This window comes from Pelodiscus sinensis, chromosome 4 (genome assembly GCF_049634645.1).
Source record: "Pelodiscus sinensis isolate JC-2024 chromosome 4, ASM4963464v1, whole genome shotgun sequence".
Classification (NCBI taxonomy): Eukaryota; Metazoa; Chordata; order Testudines; family Trionychidae; genus Pelodiscus; species Pelodiscus sinensis.
In genome coordinates this window covers 122,548,882-122,571,838 of record NC_134714.1, presented here as the reverse complement: position 1 = coordinate 122,571,838, position 22,957 = coordinate 122,548,882, and the positions used below count along the sequence as shown (strand labels likewise).

Below are 22,957 nucleotides of genomic sequence, written 5' to 3'. Positions count from 1 at the left end.
CCATTATTCTGGCTGTGTCAAAATCTCTTCCCCACTTTTGGGTGTGTCTGCTTGCTTTTCCTTCTTCACTTCTTGAAACAAACTTTTAGTCTTTACAGACCTTCACACGTTAAGTACCTTACTTTGTCAGCTTCTGTTACCCGTTTATCAATCTCTTACATTAGCACTTTCATGCATTCTTTAGTATTGCTCTTTAAGAACACCCTTCCTAACTAGTCCATAAAGCCATTATCCTAGTCTCATAGAATACTACGACTGGAAGGGACCCCAAGAGGTCATCAAGTCCAGTCACCTGCCCTCAAGGCAGTATCCAGTACTGTCTAGACCATCCCTGATACACATCTATCTAACCTATTCTTAAATATCTCCAGAGATGGAGATTTCACAACCTCCCTAGGCAATTTATTCCAGTGTTTAACCACCCTGACAGGAGCTTTTTCCTAATGTCCAATCTAAATCTCCTTTGCTGCAGTTTAAGCCCATTGTTTCTTGTTCTATCCTCAGAGGCCAGGAAGAACAATTTTTCTTCCCTCCTCCTTGTGACACCCTTTTAGATACATGAAAAAGGCTATCATGTCCCCTCTCAATCTTCTCTTTTCCAAGCTAAACAAGCCCAGTTTTTTCAGTCTTCTTTCATACGTCATGTTCTCTAGTGCTTTAATCTTGTTGCTCTTCTCAGGACCTTCTCCAATTTCTCCACATCTTCCTTGAAATGTGGTGCCCGGAACTGGACACAATACTCTAACCGAGGCCTACTCAGCGCAGAGTAGAGCAGAAGAATGACTTCTCGTGTCCTGCTCACAACACACCTGTTAATGCATCCTAGAATCATATTTGCTTTTTTTGCAACAGCATTACACTGTTGACTCATTTAGCTTGTGGTCCACTATAACCCCTAGGTCCCTTTCTGTTGTACTCTTTCCTAGACAGTTGCTTCCCATTCTGTATGTGTGAAATTGATTGTTCTTTCCTAAGTGGAGCACACTGCATTTGTCCTTATTAAACTTCATCCTGTTTACCTCAGACCATTTCTCCAATTTGTCCAGATCATTTTGAATTATGACCCTGTCCTCCAAAGCAGTTGCAACCCCTCCCAGCTTGGCATCATCTGCAAACTTAATAAGCGTACTCTCTATGCCGATATCTAAATCTTTGATGAAAATATTGAACAGAACCGGTCCCAAAACAAACCCTTGTGGAAACCCACTTGTTATACCTTTCCAGCAGGATTGTGAACCGTTAATAACTGCTCTGATAACAGTTATCCAGCCAGTTATACACCCACCTTATAGTTGTCCCATCTAAACTGTATTTGTCTAGTTTAATGATAAGAATATCATGTGAGACTATCAAATGCCTTACTAAAGTCTAGGAAAAGTCCTTTAAATCCTTCCTTAAGAACTTTTCCCACGATGCCTACCCAAAATAAACAAACAAACAAACAAACAAACAAACAAACCAGCAGATGACAGATGCCCAAGATGGAGTTCTGGTATTTGTCTTTGCAAACAAACATGCTTACAGCTGTTTTCTCCATCATCTCTCCCACATAGAGGAGGTTACTCACCTCCTATAACTGACGTTCTTTGAGATGAGCGTCCCTGGGGGTGCTCCACATCAGGTGTAGAGTGTCCCAGGGCCTCTGGACAGAGTTTTGCTAGTAGTGCCTCAGCAGGGGCCACACATGTGTGGCGCGCGACAACTCCCTGACTAGCTATGCACATGAGCGGCCCCCCACCTCCCTTCAGTTCCTTCTCTATCCGGAACCTGGCAGAGGAGAGTGATGATCATGATTGCTTTTATATTTTATTTTGTTTACTTACTTTTTTTTAGGTTTCCTAAGTAGAGAGGAGGAAGGGAGGGTAGTGAAGCACCCCCAAGTACGCTCATCCCAAAGAACATCAGTTACAGGAGGTGAGTAACCTCCTCTTCTCCTTTGAGACACGTCCCTGGGGGTGTTCCATGTCAGGTGACTACAAGCAGTCTATCTTATAGAGGTAGGGACTTTGGATCTGATAAGTATGCCTATTGCAGGACAGCTTTAGCTAACTTAGTGGTGTGTAAAAGACCGGAGGCAAGTGACTAGTGTTTCATGAAAGTGGGATCCATGGACCATGTTGCTGCTGCACAGATGTCCTCCAGTGGAACTTTCATGATGTATGCGATTGAGGTTGCAAGTGCCCTGGTACAGGGTGCTTGCATTGGAGCAGGCAGAAGTAAGTTATTAAGTGAGTAGCAAGTATAAATACACTCCGATATCCGATGGGATAGTCTTTGAGATGATATTTCTCTCTCCCATGTTATGGTTAGCGAAGGAAACAAACAGGTGAGGAGAGGACCTGAATGACTTAGTTCTGTTAACGTAGAAAGAAAGAGCTCTTTTGACGTCGAGCATGTACATCTGAGCTTCAAAGGCGTTGGAATGGGGCTTTGGGAAAAACACAGGTAGGTGTATTGTTTGATTGACGTGAAAGGCCGTGCGGACCATGGGTAAAAATTCTGGGCGTGGCTGCATGGACACGCTATCTTTGAGAAAAATAGTAAATGGTGGACCTGACATGAGAGCGACCAGTTCGCTTACTCTGTTTGCCGATGAGATAGCCACTAGGAACGCTGTTTTAAGTGTCAATTAGAGTAAGGAGCATGTGGCCATAGGTTCAAAGGGCGGTTTTGTTAAGGTTGCCAGAACCAGGTGGCGGTCCCATGGTTCTTGTGGAGATGACACGTCAGGGTAAAGAGCTTGCAGGCCCTTCAGAAATGGTTTCATCGTGGGGTGTGCAAACAAAGTGGTGTCATCCAGTGGTACGTGGAATGTTGTTACAGCTGCTAAGTGCTCTCTGACTGAGGCTAATGAGAGATTAGACTGCTTCAGGAGTAGTAAGTATTCCAATATTGTTGGGAGTGGGGCTGTTTGCGGCAATACATTGCTCTCGCAGGCCCAGTGTATAAATTGTGTCCATTTGCTGATATTTGTTTTTCTTGTCGTAGGATCTTTGCTGTGCAGAACTTCCTGGACTTGTTGGGAGCACTGGAGCTCTATGCCAGTGAACCATTGAGATGCCACGCTTTTAGATGGAGCATCATGAGTTGAGGGTGAGGTGTGCTGATTTGCGAGTGATAGAGCAGGTAAGGAACTTTTGGTAATGTGATTGGATGGCAGTGTGTCACCTGGAGTAACAGAGGGAACCAAGGCTGTCGTGGCCAGCACAGAGCTATGAGGATGATCTTCGCTTTGTCCCCTCCTTATATTTAAGACGACCCTGTTCAGGAGGGGAAATGGAGGGAATGCATATAGTAGGGGTGCTTTCCATAAGAGAGTCAGAGGGCTATGGCTTCTCTGCACAGGGGCTGTGACTGTGCTCCGCCTTGTCGGTTTACATAAAACATACACACCATATTGTCCGTGAAGACACGGATATGTATTCCCTTCACCTGAGGGAGCAGCTTTTGACACACTAAGCGAATGGCCCTGAGTTCTAAGATATTTATTCGTAGTGCACATTCCGCGGGGGACCACAGTCCTTGAACTGTTCTCCCTTCTATGTGAGCGCCCCAGCCTGTGACTGAGGCATCTGTGGTGATAATCACTGAGGGCTCTATGGATTGGAAGGGTGTGACTGGTTAGATTGGACACCTCTGTCCACCATTTCAGTGATGCTTTGACTGATGGAGGCATAGTTAGCCTCTTTGTCAGTAAATGAATGTTTCCTCTGTACTGCATTAGGAGCCATCCTTGGAGACCTCATAAATAGCCTTGCATTGGGAACCACAGGGTTGCAGGAAGCCATAAACCTAACAGTCGGAAGCAGTCGAGAGTGGTGACTATAGGCATGTCCTGGAGGGATAATGCCAGGTGCTCGGTATGAGTAGCTCTGTTGGGAGGCTCTCGCTGTGACAGAATTGAGGTGTGCCCCAATAAACTGAATGGTCTGTGAGGGAGAAAGCATCGATTTGGGGTGGTTCACTGGGAGCCCTAAAGAGTGGAAGCAGTATAGCACCATGAGAGTATGCCGGTGACACACCTGTCTGGACCTTGCTTTTACTAGCAGTCATGCAGGTAGGGATATAGAGTGATCCCTTGTCTCCTTAGGTGGGCAGTGACTACCACTAGGATCTTGGAAAAAACGTCTTGGAGCTGTAGAGTCCGAAGGGCAGGACCATGTACTGAAAATGGTGTGCACCTAAAGTAAAATGGAGAAAATGTCTACAAGAAGGTCTGATAGAAAATAGGCATCTTGCAAGTCGAGAGGAAAACCAATCACACGGCTCCAGACCTGGGATGATTGTATTTAGAGTAACCATCTTAAACCTTTGTTTCTTTATTAAGCTATTTAGGTATCTGAGGTCCAGGATAGGTCTCCACCCATCAGATTTCTTTTGGATTAGAAAATAGTGAGAAAAGAATCCTGTTCTGTAGAATTGAGATGGGACAGGTTCTATGGCTCCTATATGTAGCAGTGCCACTTGAGGTTGAGGGGGGGCTCCAGTGAGAACACTTCATATTCCTCCCCCTCTTCTTGTGAGAGGGGGGACTACGGATCTGAGTCGTCAGAGAGTAGCAAATGAATATATCTATCTTCACTCAATATAGGAGAGTGAAGGGTTGAATCGATGCACAAGTCTTTACTCTCCCTGAAAGTGACATGGGGAGTTTGCGACATGGAGGGCTGCACTAACTGAGAGGAGCCCATATTTACCTCAGAGGTGAGAGGGAGAGCTGGAGCCCCTAACTGTTGAGAAAAGGGAGCAGCGTTCAGAGAGTGCTCTATCCCTTCACTGGGTGCCATCCTGAGTGGCTGAGGTACCGGTGTACCTGTCATTGGGGTCAGCATTAGCGAGTTTACTGAGGCTGGCACAGAGTGGCACTTTGCCTCTATCGGTTCAGTGTCTGAAGTGCTTTCAGGCTTACTACACTGTTCGCCTGACATACCTGGGCGGTTGAATGTGCTGAGGCAGCTCTTGTCTGAGTAGCTGGACTTTTTTCCCCCTCAGACTGTCTCTTAACGGGTTGCTAAGGTAAAGAACATGCCCTTCTTTTAGCGGGCTTAGAGATTTCCTTATTAGATGATGAGCCCTGCCCAGATCCTGGGTCAGAGCCATGTCTTTTGTTGCTGTCAATATTGAGCAATTTCACTTTAAGCTTCTTATCTGAGACCTAGGTCTCATTTTAGCACAGTAGGGGCAATTTCTGCATGAATGAAAGCTCCCCAAGCATTTGAGGAAGGACTCATGCCTGTCGGAGGCGGACATCGCGCTGCTGTAGAGCGAGCAGCATTTGAAGCTGGGAGAACTCATACCAGCTTGAGCGCTGAAGCAGCAGTTCAAATCCTGCACCGCTTTCTTTTTTTTCTTTTTAAAGTAACAGAAGCAACTAAGCCAACGTTGAACAAGAAAAACTAAACACTAACCCAGAAACTAACTGAGAACTAACTAAGCTAAGTGAGCTGAGGAGAGAGAGCACAGCATGCAGGGACGGTAGAAAGGAACTGAAAGGAGGCGGTGGGGGGAGGGGGGGCCTGTGCATGTGCATAGCTAGTCAGGGAGTTGGCGCGCATTGTGCACCGCATGCGCGGCTCCCGCTGAGGTTCTGCCAGCAAAACTCCATCCAGGGGCGCTGGGACACTACACCTGATGTGGAGCACCCCCAGGGACATCTCTACAAGGAGAATTTGTGCCGACACCTGACACCCCTCCCTAGCACACTTCTGCCTCTGAATCAGAGGCAGCAGTGTGTGTGGTGGGGGAGAGGCAGAAGCTGGTACAGGCAGGGAGTCTGCTTTCAAGATGCTTCCCCATGTGCTGACTGCCTCCCTCCGCCCCTGTGCTGCTCCCATAAAACTGTGCGCTACTTTGAAAATCATAATCATGTGTCCTTTCCTTCCTTGTAATCCTAATCTCTAAATCTTTCAGAGTGTGAGGTTATCAAAGTTTGCCATAATGCATTCTGGAACATGTCCCCCTGCAGGTGGATTGCAAGTTACACGTTTTCTGATTTCAAGCTGCTCTCTTGCTTTTTCCATGGCCCTGACCTCAGTTTTGCCAGGCATGCTAACAGTCTTGGAAATTTTAGATTTTTCACCTGAAGCCCAGGTATAACAAGTCTCCTTCAAGGAGTTAGAGGCTAAGATACCTTCCTATAATTTGGTTTTGTTTGTTTTTTTACTCTGCTATAGAATTGTGAATTCTGAGATTCATAGAAAAGTAAAAGGAAATGGAAGCATCTTAGGCTGGAGGTAAGAAGAGCCTTAATAGAAACTGACTTTATACTAGATGAATCAAAAAATAAGGACCAGACAAATAAAAATGGACCATAAAAGTACAAGACACAATAGGAAAATAGATAGATGTCTGATTTACTCCATTTCAAATACTGATCAAAAAGAACCATTTAAATTTTGTTATATAGAGAGAAGCATAACCATTATGTAACAGTGAAGGGATATTTGCTCTAAACAGTTCTGCTGCTATTGAACCAGCAATTTTCCATTCAGCTCTAGACCCCTCATGATCAGAAATACATTAAAGAAAACTTACAAGAACAGGAACAAGTATCAGAGATCGGGGTGAGAGGAAAGGAGGGTCCTTGAAGTAGAAAAATCTCAAAAAACCCCACCCCTCTCCTAAAAGCTGTACAACTATAAAAAGCTAGCTATAAAGGCAGTGGTGTGGCCAAAGGAGTAGAATCTTGAGTGGATACTAGGGATGTGAATGGTTAACTGGTTAGCATCACTGGATGATGCTTACCAGTTACAGTTAACTGATGGAAGCTGGAGCAAACCCCCATTCATTATGGGCAAGGGGCTATTTCAGCCTGGTGGGACCCACAATGCTCCAACCCGGAGCAGCTCCTACCCAGAGTAGGCCCAGCTTGGACGAAGCAGTGCACCACGGGCACTCCAGCCCACCCACAGCAAGCCTGCACCCCCCATTAAGCGGTTAAACAATGTTTAACCATTTAACAGGATTTTACATCTCTAGTGGATACAAAATTTGTATCTGCATCAATATCTGCAAAAATGAGCCGTGGATACCAGTGGATTTGCAGGGCTCTACAAACAAGAGCATTGAAAGTGGCTGGGCCTCACAATGACTGAGAAATCACCTATGGTATAAAGAACTATAGGCAAAAGGCAAGTTTTGAAATATTTCTAGACCAGATAAATCACAGGAAAACTTTACAAAGGCTGTTTTGACTCAGGCCATATGGCAGTAAGAAGGAACTGGAGAAACAGTCAGTTCAGTTCACTACACTCCAACCTTTAATGCCTTTGGTTGAAAGCACACAGAAGGCGAGGATGAATGTATGGACCAAAAGAAACTGGTTGAAAGAATTCTCCAACCCCCAGTGGAAGACATGTAAGGACCAGCCCTTGAAGAAGCATCTTACTTACCCAAAAGCCCTGGAAATACAAAAGGTTCCCTAATACAAAAAATCTTCAGGTCTCAATCCAAAAATTAACTTCTAAACACAATTCAGTTAACAGTTCAGAAAGTTTTGGTTTTGTTCCAGTGCAGAACAAAACCTAGTTCTAATAGCCTCTCTTGAAATGTACTTACCAATGGAAGCTCAGATAATGGAAAACTGGAGTCAGACTGTAAAGTTTAAAATCTCTGCACACAGACATGGAAATTAATTCTGTGAAATACTTCCAAAAGGACTGAATAAAATGCTCAATCAACTTTTATTTAAAACATTTTTAGAGGAAGAAAAAAGTTGGCACAACCTGAGTGAATAAGAGAAATGAACTAAGTTTCCTCACCTTTTGAAGACCGCTGTTTCAGTTTTCGCATCTACTGTAAGGCTCAGTGTTTCCTTCATGCTGCCATTCATTACTGTCTCAGTTACCTTGTCTGCATTTTCCACATCATCTTCTCCATCTGAGCTGGCCTCCATAGCAACACTTCCTTGGACTGGATACAGATAAACAAATTAGGATACTGCTAATGATTTTTATAGTTAATGAGCAAGTACAAATCAATGAAGATAATCTACTGTAATCACAATCTTCCTGCAATTTTGTTTACTTAACAAATCTCACAAGGCAGGTAAAATGCCAATTTTCTGCATCCTCTGCTATATGTTTATGCATGAGCACATATACCGTAATCAAATTTTTAACACTTAAGAAAACACACGTTTCATAATCTTCTTTCATTTTCCAACTCAGTTAGCAAAACAGACAATTTGCAGCACCTGCAGCACTTAGTGGTAGAGTTTGTCCACACTTATTCTGGAACAAGACTGTTCACATGAGACGTTATACTGGTATTATCATACTGGTACAGGTCTCCTGGTTAGCTTCCCTATATATACACACAAGCACATTGTTCTATTTTAAGATCCTGAACTTCCAGCATTTTTTTAATGTAACTGGGAAAAGGGGGGGTGGAACGCAACATGAGTTTGACCTGGTATTTTTAATTCACTCTGTGCATGTGTTGGAAAAGACAGATTGCAGGAGAGAGAGACAGGCACAAGTATTGTTCACTGCTGCATCCAAAGCCTCAAGGCTACAGGCCGTCTTAATTAACTAAAGCTATGCCCAAACCTCACTGACTAATAAAAAAGTGAAGTTAATGATAATAATAGCAGCTTGCACAGTGCTTTTCTTTTGCAGATCTCAACATTCATCTCAGAAGAGGTAACTATCCTTGTCCTTAGTTTACAGATGGGGAAACAGAAGTGCTGAAAGGAAAAATGACCTGCCCAAAATCTCCCCAAGAAGCCAACGGTATACGAAGTCCAATGCTCTACCCATTTAAGCCACTCTGCTTCTAAGCTATGCATTTTCACATAAGTTTTGAATGATTTCAGTGCACTTACCCTCTGTCTGTGTTCCAAGTGCAGATACATTTGCATTCAGAGGATCCATGGGTTCTGTGTTTGTTTCCATTTCCACAGGTGAATTACTTCTTAAAGACTCCTTCGGACTTAAATACAAATGAAAGTGAGTTATGTTTTGGAAAGATTTTTTTAAACATTGAAGTGCAGTTTGCTCACATGCAAAAGACAGCTACCTTTTGTAACTGCTATTCTTCGAGAGGTGTTACTCATGTCCATTCCCAATAGGTGTGTGATCACTGCATGTACCAGTGTCAGAAATTTTAAGCTCTGCAGTATCAATAGGGGAGCAGTCCAAGGGCCCCCTGGAAAAGCACCCTCCTGGCACAGTACAAGAGGGCTCTGTGCACTCTCCCCCTTCATCCCCAGTTCATTCTTGCCAGAAACTCCAACAGCAGGGAAGAAAGGCAAGATGCGGAATGGACAGGAGCAACACATCTTGAAGAATAACTAATGTGCCTCTCACCCAAACCCCTTGGGCAACCCTTATGCAGATCACTAATGACCATGGGGCATTTACATTCAAATTGTGGTTTAAAGCCTGGAGACCCAGATATGCCCTGTAAGTTCCATCACGGGCACTAACTAGAATTACCAACACTAACACTTATTTAAACTATTGAGAACTAGTTTACTAGAAGACACTGCTTACTAGGGATGTAAAATCATGGTTAATCAGTTAGCTGGTTAAACATTAGGTTAATGCGTTAACAGACTAAACAGGATCTGGGCTGGGGACCTGGAGCAGCCCCCGCCCCCAGGACACTCTTAGCCCCACACTGGAGCTGGGTCTACCATCAGTTCCAAACTCCCACGCTGGGGCGGAGGCTGGCTCTGGTGGCTCAGCTGCCACCTGCTCCTGGCTCCTCCCAGCAGTGCTGGCCCGAGTCCTTTTGGCGCCCTGGGCCTGCGGAGCCGCTCCCGGGTGCAAGGCCGCCCATGGGGTGAGGGCCTACCCCCGGGGCGCACAGTGCATGTGCGCGCTGGCCCGCAGCCTGGGGCCTGCCCCCAGGGAGCACGGCACGTATGCTGCTCAGCCCGGCCAGCGCTGCTAGCACACACGCCAGGCCGTGCATGGCCCCGCAGCCGTAGGGGCAAGGGCGCTGTTGTCCTGCCCCGCGGGGCCGGCACGGCTCCTGATGGCAGCTGTAAGGGACGCCGTGCGCCCCTTACAGCTGCCATCAGGCCCCTCTCCTCCCTCCCGTGGGTTGGCACCCTGGCAGCTGCCCGGCTCGACCATGCCTCCATCCAGCCCTGCCTCCCAGAGCAACCCCTGCCTTGTGCAGGGCACCCGGGCTTCTTGTGGACAGAAGCTGCTCTGGAAGTAGGATTCCTGCAGGGCTGGAGCAACCCCTGCCCATGGCAGGTGAGGAGCTGCTCCAGCCCGTACTGATTACCAGTTAACTGGGAAGCATCACCCATTTAGGGGTGATGCTTATTGGTTAACCAGTTAACCCTTCATACCCTTACTGTCTATGCAGCAAAAAATAAGCTGCCCAGAGCACAGCAGTTCTGATGCACCATCACTGGCCACAAGAAGGAAATGAGGGTGGGAAGAGTGCACAGCGCCCATTATGCCACTCCAGGGGGCACTAGGGCTGTTCCCCTACAGATACTGCTGAGGGGAAAGCTTCTGGCACTGGAGCATGTGGAGAGCACACACCCCTTTTGTAGAATGAATAAGAACAAGCACTCAAAGGATCAGAATCTTTTAAAATGACAGTAGGGGGCTGCGCACCCGGCTTACTACACTTTCCAACCAGTGTTCCCACTAACATTTCCTATCCTTGGGCGGGTTGAATTTTCTTATGTGCAACACCAATATTGAGATAGTGTGTGGATGTGCACCACCAATACAAACAAAACTTAAAGAGTAGAAGCCCCAGAAAAAATTAACACATGGCTTCAGGTTTTGTAGACAGATGCATGTTTCAAAGCGCTTGCAAATAAGGTTTCATCCTACAAAACAACTAGCATCACATCTAATACTTGCTATTTCTGACTCATAAGAGCCAGAACTCTACCACATAGCAAAGATCTGCGTTAATGCAATACAATTTACTATGTATTAATTAGTAAAACAGGATTTTTAAAAAAAAATCACTAAGAACAGTTTTAGATATCCGCAACATTCCAAAAATGTTTAAAGAAAAACAGAAAGAAAGACAGAAAAAGATTATTTTAAGCCATTAACACCTATATAAACTTTGTTTGAAATGTAATCATACAAGTGTCCTGCTACACATACACCATATGCTGCCTGCTTCCCCTCCCCCCTCCAGTCAGATACCCCAAACTGCCCCCTGCCTTTACCTCACTGCACAGAAGCCAGCACCCCCCCACCCCCTATTTCACTCTCCCACCAATGCAATCCGCTGCCCCCAATGGGGGGGGCTGGGATAAAATCTTGCTTCTTAAACTATATCCACACCTTCCCCCACTTAATAGCATGAATTCCCCACCACCACCACACTCCACTGCCAGCATCTCCCCCTTCCAAGGAGGCTTGAGTGTGCTGACTTTCTACCTCTACCCCCTCAGGCAGATGGGACTCTCCAAACTCCCCTCCAGCTCCCCTCAGCCAATTAATTACTTACTCCCTTTCCTGCCTTTTCCCCACCAACACTTATTCTCTCCTTATCTCCCTTTACGTGCTCTGGGAGCTACTCAGTTTCAAGCAGAAGGCTAGCTCCATTTGGCTGCTTGCTCAGTGAGATGACATCCCACCCCCACCAGTCAGCTGAGCTCGAATCTTCTGAGCAGAGCTCAGACAACAGTTGTGTGACTGAACAGACATGCAGCTTACAGAAAATCCTGTCACCAACCCCCCTCTTGCTAGGTGTGGGTGTCTGGCCAGGGGGGAGGGTGCAAGAGCAGGCTGGGGGGTAGGTCTCGGCAGAAGGGTGAGGAGGCTGGGGGGGGAGAGGGGATGCGGTAGGCTTGGATGGCCAACTAAACATGAGGCAGCGGGGAAATTGGGCTTAGATGGGGGGGGGGGGAAATGAGCGACAACCAGTAGGGGGTCAGGCTTGGATGGCGGAGGGGATGCGGGGCGGCCCAGGGGAGGGTGGGCTCAGATGGCTGAAGGGACCTGGCACAGCATAGGGAAGGGGGTTTGGCTCAGATGGTGGAGGGACCCAGCCCCAGCAGCTCCTCCCTGGTGGCACAGCCCCCCAGGGCATCAAGTGGGACCCAAAACTGAAGCTACTCATGCATAGAGGGAACAGTGCTGAGGCTAACCACAGCAAGTGACTGAGGATGGAGGTGGGTGGTGGCATGAGGACACAGATGATGTGATGACTTCATTGTCATCCCGCAGGAAATTTTTTTATATATAGAGAGAGATTTCTATTTCTCAGTACTATCAACTATAGAATTCTACTGAAATCCACTATATTAAAACTCATCTAAGAAACGTGAAAAGAATTTTAAGCTACCAAAATCCAGAATTAAGATTTTCTTTATTTACTATCATGAAGAGTGCATGTGTGTGTGTCTCCTCCGCCATCCAAGCTTATGTTTTTCCCCCATGGAGTTTCTTTAAAACATACCATAAGCTAGATTACACATTTCAAGGAGATGATATCTGGACATCTGAGGTCAAGAAGGTTGCTCAATTCTTATATCCAAATCAAATCAATGCCATCTTTGAGCACAGGTCGTTTTATGTTTGGAAGGGAAGTTTGAACTACTTGGTCCTTACGCCGGTAACACTTGATAAACTTGTTGTCAATTTGAACCCTGGCCCTATTCCAGACACTGCTCTGAAAAGCTGTAATGGTTACATATGAAATATCAGACTTTATTAGAACAACCCAATGGAAATGAATGGTGCAGTTGACATCTCGGACTTCTTGCTTCAGGCCATCTGCAGACTCAGACAAACATCACTGCATCTGTTTAAGTGATTTATATTCTGAATGTATAGTCCACACGACAAAGTTAGGTCAACCTAGCTACCCCTGAGCAACGCAGTTAAACTGATTTAAATCCCTAGCACAGCTGACATTGTGTCAATGAAAGAATTCCTCAGTAGAATTAGCTAGCACCTCTCAGACCTGGTCTACACTAAGGTCAAACTTAACTGTACAGGCAGTCCCCGAGTTACGCGGATCCGACAAACGGGGCTCTCTTGCCCCGGAGCTCGCAGGCAGCGGGACCGCCCAGAGCGCAGCGGTCCCGCCACCTCGACCTCCGGGGCGAGAAAAGCTGCTCCGGGTGCCCCTATTCTGCTGGGGACCGTCTCCAGTAGAGCAGGGACACCTGGAGCAAAGCCGGGGAGGCGGAGGGGTCCAGTGCCTCTGAGGCTTTGCTCTGGCAAAGCCGGGGAGGCACGGGACTCCACCTCCACCTCGGCTTTGCTCCCGGTGTCCCTGGTCTGCTGGAGACGGTCCCCAGCAGACCAGGGACACCGGGAGCAAAGCCGCAGCGGCGGCAGGGTCCCGTGCCTCTGAGGCTTTGCCAGAGCAAAGCCTCAGAGGCACGGCAGCTCCCCGTGCCCCTGGTTTGCTGGGGGGAGGAGAGGGGGGCGCAGCTAGTGCGCCTCCCCCCCCCCCCCCCCAGCAGACCAGGCTTTTGTTGTGGACCCTGGGGTAGAGCAGCTGGGGTGCTGCCGGGTTGGTCCTGCAGGGACCTACCTGGCAGCCCAGCTGTTCTGTCCCAGGCTCGAGATTCAGCCGCTGTTGAAACTGATCAATGGCTGATTCCAGGAAGCTTGGGGCAGAGGAATTCTGCCTCCAGCTTCCTGTAGTCAGCCCCTGGTCAGTTTCAGCAGCAGCGGCTGAATCTGGAGCCTGTTCCGACTTACATACAAATTCAACTTAAGAACAAACCTATAGTCCCTATCTTGTACGTAACCCGGGGACTGCCTGTATTAGAATATCTACCTAATCAGTGAATCCACGCTATCAAGTCCATCCCGTTGACATTAAGGGCTGTTAAAGTACATTTTAGTACTCCTCCTTTTCATGAGGAGTAATGAAAAATTCAACCTTGCATGGCAAGCTTTAGGTAATGCAGATTCATCTCCATTAAAGTTGATGTTCTTGGCCGCTGGGACGTGTCCCACAATGCCCCAATATGGTTGCTCTGGCCAAGAGTTTTAACTCTGCTGTTCTCCCAATGCAAAGGAAAAGCCCCAGAAAAATCTGAATTTAGTATCCTGTGTGGCCAGCATGGCGATTAGACCTCACAGCAGGCAGCACACATGGCCATGAATGTTCAAGGTCACAAATGAGCTCCAGCATGGAGCATGCAGGAGATCTTGGACCTCAGTGCTATGGGAGGAGAGGAATCAGCTCACACAAAACTTATGAAGCAGCCAAAGAAATGCTGATACTTATGCCAAGATTGCACAGGGAATGGTGGAGAAAGGATATGCCAGGGACCTCCAGCAGTGCTGCATGAACATAAAAGAGCTCAGGCAGATGTGCCAGAAGACAAAGGCAGCAAACGGACAGTCTGGGCCAGCACTGCAAACATGCCACTTTTATCAGCAGATACATGGGATTCTAGGAAGGGACCTGACCAGTGTTCCCTCTAACCTGTGCGGTAGCACAACAGGAACAGGTAACAGGAGAGTCTGGAGAGGGAGTTCTCCAGGTAAAAGAGGAGTAAAAACGGGACCCTTGTGGTAAGTGGCTGTCTGGAGTGTGTGTTGTGTGGGGGGGAGTTATTTGCAGTGTTCTGAGCTTGTGTTTGTCTGTTTGGTTTGTTTGTTTGCTTTGTTTTTTTGAAGGAGCTTCTAAAAGGTTTGAAATCTAGAAGCCTCTGTTAATTGGCTGAGCCTCAGTCAGGGGGAGGGGCTACCAGAGCTATATAAGCCTGTGACTCAGCCACCAGGGAGAGCGCGGCCAGGAACAGCTAACAGGAGAGTTTGGAGAAGGAGTTTAGAGGGGGAGTTTAGAGGGCACTAGTGACTTCTGTCCTTCTTTAAAACCTAACTCTTAGAATAATCTATACTCCAGAAGTTTAAAAAGAATCCCAGTTTGTACTTAAACTTATTCATTACGAACATGGAGACAGAAGCCCAGCAGCAGAATCCTGTTTATTGCGTCGAGTGTAACATGTATGATTACCTGCCCTGTGGCAGGTGTGCACCCATTGCAAGGAGCTCCTGACCCTCAGAGACCGAGTTCGGGCTTTGGAGGACAGGGCGTTCCGTACCTAATGACTGGAAGGTAGCCAACATGACACCAATATTTAAAAAGGGCTCTAGAGGCGATCCTGGCAATTACAGACCGGTAAGTCTAACTTCAGTACCGGGCAAATTAGTCGAAACAATAGTAAAGAATAAAATTGTGAAGCATGTAGAAGAACATAATTTGTTGGACAAAAGTCAACATGGTTTCTGTAAAGGGAAATCCTGTCTTACTAATCCCAACTACGGGATGGTTTCCCTCTGCTCCCATTAAATGCTCTGTTCCCTTGAGACTTTCATCCTCCTTAAGAACACTGGGTCTCTCAGACTGGAGGTGGGACAGTACTACAGTGTCCCGGAAAGTCTCATCAACATAGCTCTCTACCTCCCTTAGCTCCTCCAGTTCAGCCTAATAAACCATCTTGTTAGTCTTTAAAGTGCTGCATAGTCCTGTATTTGGTTACACGTTTATTTCCCTAGTGTCTACACTGAAGAGCTACACCTAAGCAGCTGTTGTACTGCAGCATTTCAAGCACAGACCGTTCCTAACTAAAAAAGTAGGTTCTGGAGCACAATTTGGCAATTTTTTTAAGATTCATATTTGTGAGGATATTTACACAGCTACAATCTCATTCATTACAACCCACGGCTGTAGGTATTTCTGATGTAAAATACACAGCAAAAAAAGTAGCAAGCACTTCAAAATACTCCGGAATTGTCTAAGCAAGCTACCATGGGCTTCATGGAATGGATGGATTTTTTTCCAGATACACACAAAATGTTCTTTATGTAACAAAACTGAGCCATCATAGACTTCCAATTTATTCCACACAAAATTAGGCCCAACAAACAATACAGCTCTAGTCCACTTAGGAAAAAAAATGTGGCTGGGAACTAAACATTCCCTCAATATAACTGATTAGCAAGTTATGATTATATACCATCTACTCCAGAAATGGACTGCATCTAGGTCTCCCGAGTAGATTATAGTTGTAGAGTAGATGACATCCTTAGATATAATATATCCTTAACACCACAAAGAATTCCCCAACACGGTACAGTAAACTACAAGTAACACTAGTTGTGTTCCAAGCAGAACGCCACAGTATATTTTGCAAAAATGTGTGCAAAAGACATGCACATGCCCACTTGAATGGACTAGTGCAAGTTTCCATTATCAACAGCTGGTAGCCTGGGCAGAAGCATAATAAAATTCTCCTACCTTAAAGATGTAAACTCTGAAAAAGAAGCCCAGGCAGTTTCTTTTCCTGGCATTGGTTCTTCTGTGCTCCATACATCAGACCCAACAGAATCCAAATTAGCACCATGTGCAGTTTCCATGGGTACATCAAAGTTAGCAGACCAGTTCGGTGCTAGAAACATTGACAATTTTAATGCTATGGTCTTTAAAAATTGATATAATTCACTTAATACAATGTGCTTGTACACATGCACATACAACTAACCTTAAACATGCAAAATCCCTAATTGTAATAGGGACTTACATAATATAGAAGAGCATACACTGTGCAAGGTTCGAAATTGAATGCAATTCACAAATGTAAAATGAATTTTGTCGCTATCTCATAGCAATTAAAAATTTAATAGACTATACACATCCTGACGTAATTCCAACATATTACAGAGAAAATACATTTTAATTAGTTACAGTGATCACCTGTTTCTAAAATGGAAAGTTTTTAAAAGCAAAGTATTCTTCTCACTCTTAAAACACATAGTAAAACAGAAATTATTTCACAACAAAAATAAATTAAATAGCCCATTGCTGCAAAGCTGATTGCAAAAATACAAATGAGGAGCTAACATTTTATTTTAAAATTATTCCCAAAATTTCTAAAATTCTCTCCAAAGCTTTTGTTAGTTTTAAACATTCAAACAGGCAGGGCTTGACAATTAAGGCAATCTAGTCGCCCGTGGTGAGTAGATTTTAGCCCGGCACGGCCTGCACATACACAGCATGTGGTTCTGCACGGCTGGCGAGCAGAGCTCGCTGCTGCTTGGCGAGCCCTGCAAACAGGTGTGCATATTTAAAATGCATATACCCCTTTTGGGAAAAAACAGGTTTCTATAAAACGCCCCAAAGCCCATTTTATAAACAGAATACTACACCATTGTGTGTCCAGGGCTGACGATAGACTGACGGGCCCTGGGAAATATGGGACAGGCTTAAATCTAGGGGGTCTGGAAAGGGGTGGGACCTTGGGCGGAAGGGCCGGGGCAGTCAGACCTCAGCATCACCCAGACCATGCTACACTTCCCTCACCAAGCCTTCAGTGCCTGCCCCACCAGTGCTGTGTGGGGCTCAGACGGCGATTTAAAGGGCCTGCAGCTACGGGTCCAATTAAAATCACCAGGGTCTGGGGGCAAATGTCCCTTTTGCCCCCACTGCTGTTGGCATCCCTGCATGTGTCTGAGACAGCCATGCAACTGAGTTGCTCACACTTGAAAACACTCAGATCCTGCTTTATTCAGATAATCTTTTGGTGCAAAGGTGAGATATTAAATAGCAGGGACCTCTATTAAGGGGTAAGGAAAATAAAACTGGACTATGATCCACTATGACCACTTAATTGAAGGACCATTACATTTTCCTATACTGATAGCTTGCAATCTAATTCCTCCATCAGTAATCTAAAACAGATAAAAGCAGTAGGATAAAAACCACCTACGTTCACTTAAGTCCACTTCCATTTTGTCCTCTGCATTAGTATTTGATTCAAACAAGTCTTGTTTTGTTCCATCCTCTTCTTCAGAGTCTGTGCTTTCTTCACTGTCCGTACTGCCAGAGCTTCACAAAATACAAAGGGATTGTTTATATTAAGTCCTTAGAAGGAATCCCCTCTAGGTGCACTGGTTTAGAGGAGTTCTCAAGTTAGAATGTAGGAATCAGGAAAGTCTGCCCATCAGCCCTGAGGGATGATCACTTTGAAGTACACTGCATTAGCTGTTAAATTAATTCTTTAATACTGACAGAAAGGATCAAGATTTTAGGGCATCCGACGTGACGAAAGTAACTGACCCGTCTCTCTCTCTCTCTCTCTCTCTCTCTCTCTCTCTCTCTCTCTCTCAGCAACAAGAGAAAGCAAAAATGGCAGCCACTATTCTCATGCCAAGAGCAAATAGAGAAATGGAGGAAGTACAGCTAGGGGCCAGGCCAAACATCATCAGACAAGAAAGCAGAGATGGACTTCATTTGCTCCACATGGGTTGCTGCAAATACCACAGGAAGCATGCAAGTAGTCCTAAGTAGAAATGGGCAACAGCTTCCTCACTTCCAGACTAGTATCCAGGCTGTTCTTCACTTCTGGAGGGACATCAGAGAACTAGTAACCTGGACCTGGTGTGAGTCAGGACTGAGAACCTTCCCCTATTGACTAATCATGTAGTTGATACAAGTTGTATCGCATACACAATTAGCCAATTACCCACCTCTTAACATCCTTAGTGCGGGGGGCAGAGGGTTTGGGTTGTGTCCTAGGACAGGAGGGGGCTGGGGCAGAAGATTAGAGTACAGGATCTGGGAGGAAGGCAGAGAGTTTGGATTATGTAGGGCAGGGAACATGGGGTTGGGATGCCAGAGACAAGGCTCTGGATGGGAGATTTACCTGCTTGGCTCCCAGCCATCAGCCTTCTCAAGGAAACTCCCTGGGCTGCTCCACACCCACACTGGCTGCAGGGACCATGAGGTTTTTTTTAATAGCTATGAGCCTGAGGGAACAGGGGAATGGTGCTTCACAAGGTGCCTGTTGACAACAGGCAGCTCCCATTTGCCAGAAGCTGGCCAGTGGGATTGTGCTGGGGGGTGAGGGTAACATATGAAGCCTTTCCTCCACCCTCAGGCTCACAGCTATTCAAACATAGCCCTGCAACGGCCACTTTTCTCAGCAGCGTGCAGGGGGAAGCAGGTAGGGAGTCTGCCTGAGGCTCCCAGCTGAATCCACAGGCCAGATCTGATGGCTTGGTGCGCCAGATCTGGCCCGTAGAGACTATTTTTCCCAGGCCTGCTCTAGCACAAGCAGAGAAACCGTGGCATTACATAGCCTGAGTATACTGGCCTCCTACTTGTGGAGCATGCTAAAGGGAAGGCAGGCTGCTTAGGCTGGACAGCTCAGTGCCTCTGGAAATAACCAAAAAGGACTACAGAGGTTTGCCCAAATGGCCATGGAAGAAAGGAGGAAGGATGAAAGAAAAAAGGAAAGTTGGAGTGGAAAAAATGCTGAGCGGCAGAGCGGGCTGCTGCCTAAACCTCTTACAGAGGCAAAAGATTGGTAAGGACAGGTACTGGGCCCATCCTCTAGTAAGTTACCCAAGAACAGCAGCAATTACTCAGTTTGTCTCTTAATTCTCTTTGGTAGGCAGGCTATCCAAGCAGTCAAGAATTTTTATTCAGAGAACCATGGGATTTGTCTGTAATACCAACTGGCTGGATAACAAATACTACTAACCTGGATCGTCTCTGGGATTCTGGTGTAAACGCAATGTGTTTTTCTTCCCATATATCTTCTTCATCAGAACCACCATCATCAAACTGCTGTATTCTCTCTTTACAGCATGCCTCAAACAAGGCAATATTTCCCTATAGTAGAATACAAAGCAAAGAAGTGAACAGGAGCAAAGACCATTCACAAACTGTACTATGCCATCTTATTTATATGGGTAAACAATTCTTAACAGCCTCAGAAAAGGATAAAAGTGCATAGTCCTCACTATACTCAGAGCTGAATTAATGAAGCTTTGACTAAGTTTTTTATGAGAGCAGTTCAGGAAACTGCCTTTACAGTGATACCTGTTTTACCATTTCCTCCTTACTTCCCAGACATAGCTGAAGAATCTCTCAAAGTTTTGGTGACCTTTTTGCCATTGTGAATTTTCTCTGCTCACTGCATTAAAGAGTGCTCCAGATCTTTTGGGGGCCAAGTTGGCAGTAGAAGGGAGAGAGACATGAATTCAGGTAGGGAGAGGTTAGCACACCATAAAAACATCTTCACACATCTGTCCCCTTATTCCTCTCACTTTGCTGGCTAAGATCATAATCAACATTTTGGTGGAATGGGGAACAGCTGAATCTGAGGACTTGATTATGCAATACAGCAATATGCATTAGAGCATGGTGTATTTTAGAAATCACAAACATGTTGTGCTGTCCCACACAGCTGCTTCTGGTATGCTCTAGAACAGTGGTCTCCAACCTTTTTACACCCATTTTTAATGACAGAACAAGCCAAAATCTACCACCCCACCGCTTCATTGACGCCCCCACCCTGCCCTCTCCATTCTCCTCCTCTCCATCACTCGCTATCCCCAATCCTTATACTGCTGCTTTTTTCCCCAATTCTTCTGTAGGAAGAGGTTTTTCCAACATTTGGCCTGTCTAGACTGGACCAAATGTCAGAAAACCCCCTTCTTTTGGAAGCCCCCTGATTCCTCGTGGAAAGAGGAATATAGGGGTTACCGAAAGAGCATGTTTGCTCTTCTGCTAAAAAAAAGTGGAAGAACAAACGCATCTCTGGATGCAGAAGAGTTTTTCTGGGATACCTCTGGAATCCCGGAAAAACTCCTGCAGTCTAGCTGTACTCTCACTGGGTTGAGACAGGATGTGTGGGCTCTGGGATGGGAATGAGTTTTTTGGGTATGGGAAGGGGTGAGAGGTGCAAGCTCTGGGAGGGAATTTGGATGAAAGAGGAGGTGGAGAAGGGGATACTGGCTCAGGGAGGGGGCTCCAGGCTGGGGTACTGAGCAAGCCACAGGCTTGTGGATGTGAGGGTGCAGGAGTTTGGGTTGGGAGATGGGACGGTCTCAGGGCAGGGAGGTTAGGAGTATAATGGGCTCACGACACAGATTTGTGGTGTGGGGATGGTATAGGAGTGTTGTGGCAAAAGACTGAGGATGTGGGGGTACAGGAATTTGGCAATGTGAGAGGCTCAGGACAGGAGGTTCCAGTGTATGATAAGCTCAAATCAAGAGTCTGGGAGGGGGAGGGGTGCAGGAGTGTTATGATGCTGCAGACAGATGGGGATTTGTTGGCCAGGCTTCATTTTTAAATAAAATATGTCAAACAAAAAGTTTCAGCATTGTTTTTATTTATGAGAATCGGTTTTGATTCAGGGGTCACTGAAAAGTCAATTGGGGGTCACACAAGTGAGATGCAAAAAAAAACCCCAAAAAAACCCCACACCCTCCTCCAAAGCCTCACTAATGTGGCCCTAACTGTGCTGGTGAGAGCAGGGGACATGGTACTAGGGAAGGGTGCTAGTGGGTGCTGGGGCAGAGGACAGGGTGAGGCAAGGGACAGGGTACTGGGGTGGGGCCAGGGTGCCGGCAGGAGCAGAGTACCAATGGGAACAGGGGGTTGGCGGGGGCTTAGAATCTTCAGCACGCGCCTCCCTCTCCCCCGCCTTCCCCTCCCCCCCAGAGGAGGGAAGCTCCGGCAAGAGCCTCCTTCCGGGATTCCTCCCCCCTCCCCCACAAAAGGGGAAAGCCCTGATGCGTGCCCCCCCCCCCCCGGACTCCTTCCCCCTCCCTGGCGCGCGCTTCCCCCTGGGACTCCTACCTCCTCCCCTGCAGAGGAGGGGAGCTCCGGTGCGCACCTCCCTTCCCCTCTCCCTTGCAGAGGAGGGGAACTCCAGCGCGCACTTCGCCCTAGGACTCCTCCCCTCTCCCCCGCAGAGGAGGGGAGCCCCAGCACACGCTTCCCCCTGGGACTCCCCCTCCCTGGTGCACACTTCCCCTCCAGATTCCTACCTTCTCCCCCACAGAGGAGGGGGAGCCCTGGTGCGCACCTCCCCTTCCCCCCCCCCCCCCACCAGAAGCCCCAGCACGTGCCTTCCTCCAGGACTCCTACCTCCTCCCGGCGCACCACAGACCTGGAGGAGGGGAGCAGGCAGCGCACTTCCAGAAACCCCAGAAGTGGTGTGCAGCTGCCAGACTTCCCTTCACCCCACAATCAACGGGTTGGTGACCACGGCTCTAGAAATTCCCTAGTATACACCAACTTAGTACTGTGCCAAAAAATCTGTTACTGTGTCTAGCTAACTCCTAGAGCAGAGGTTCCCAACCTTTTTCATACTGGGGACTGGCAAACATACACTTAAACTTTTGGTGGACCAGTAACACATTTGCTTATTCATTATGCAAATAATTAATATTTAAATATGCAAATAAAATATTGCCAGTCCACCAAAAGCCCTAGCCCCCTGAGCTAGCCCTAACCCCTAGTGGCCCGCATCCCGCCACCACCCCCAGCACCAGCCACAGACCCCAGAGTTCCCTGCACCCAACTCCCCCCCAGTGCCATTCCCCCATCCCAAATGCCTGTGCCAGCTCCCTGCCCTTCAGAGCCCCGCACCAGATGCCCGTGTCAGCCTCCCTCCTGTTCCAGAGCCCCATTGCACCCAGAGCCCTCCTCAGTGCCAGCCCCCAATATTAGCGCTGTCCCCAGAGCACCCAGTGACAGCCCTGCCCCCAAGTAACTCCCACTACTAGCTCCACTCCAAGAACCGCCCAGTGTGAGCTCCCCACCCCAGATCCCTCTAGTGTCAGCACCCTGCAATAGCCCTGACCCCCAGAACCTCCAGTGCCTGCCTCACTGCGTGCTGCGCTGCATCCCAGCTGCCAGCAAAGTGCTCTTCCAGGTATGGGAGAAGACCCCATCCTTGCCTGGCGCTGGTTGGCTGAGAGGTGGGGCAGGACATGCCTCTTCCAACAGTTGCAGCTGGAGCTGTGTACCCAGCACCCAACACCCAGAGCCACCACTGCCCGGCAGCCAAAGGTCCGCAGCCCACAGGGAACCTCTGTTCTAGACTACAGATTCTCAAAGTTTTGGGGGAGGGGTTCCCACTGGTGGGCACCAAGCAACGTTCAGTAGGGAACAGCAGGACTATCCCTTATTAGGGACAGCCCCACTCCACTCCCAGAACAGCTCAGTCTCTAACCCTGTTCAGACCACAGTTCTGCTC

At 47.1% G+C, this 22,957-nt stretch overlaps 1 protein-coding gene across 10 annotated transcripts in view; it reads right to left on the bottom strand.

Annotated features, from left to right (window-relative positions):
* Positions 1 to 22,957, bottom strand: part of PPP6R3 (protein phosphatase 6 regulatory subunit 3) — a 144,496-nt gene that overhangs the window by 16,559 nt on the left and 104,980 nt on the right. For all 10 annotated transcript variants that reach the window (XM_075928324.1, XM_075928323.1, XM_075928320.1 and 7 more), the window contains 5 exons: positions 19,448 to 19,578; positions 17,672 to 17,790; positions 16,204 to 16,354; positions 8,825 to 8,931; positions 7,761 to 7,911 (listed from right to left, as the gene is read on the bottom strand). In XM_075928324.1, coding sequence (XP_075784439.1) covers positions 7,761 to 7,911; positions 8,825 to 8,931; positions 16,204 to 16,354; positions 17,672 to 17,790; positions 19,448 to 19,578 — 659 coding nt within the window. The remainder of the gene's footprint in view (positions 1 to 7,760; positions 7,912 to 8,824; positions 8,932 to 16,203; positions 16,355 to 17,671; positions 17,791 to 19,447; positions 19,579 to 22,957) is intronic.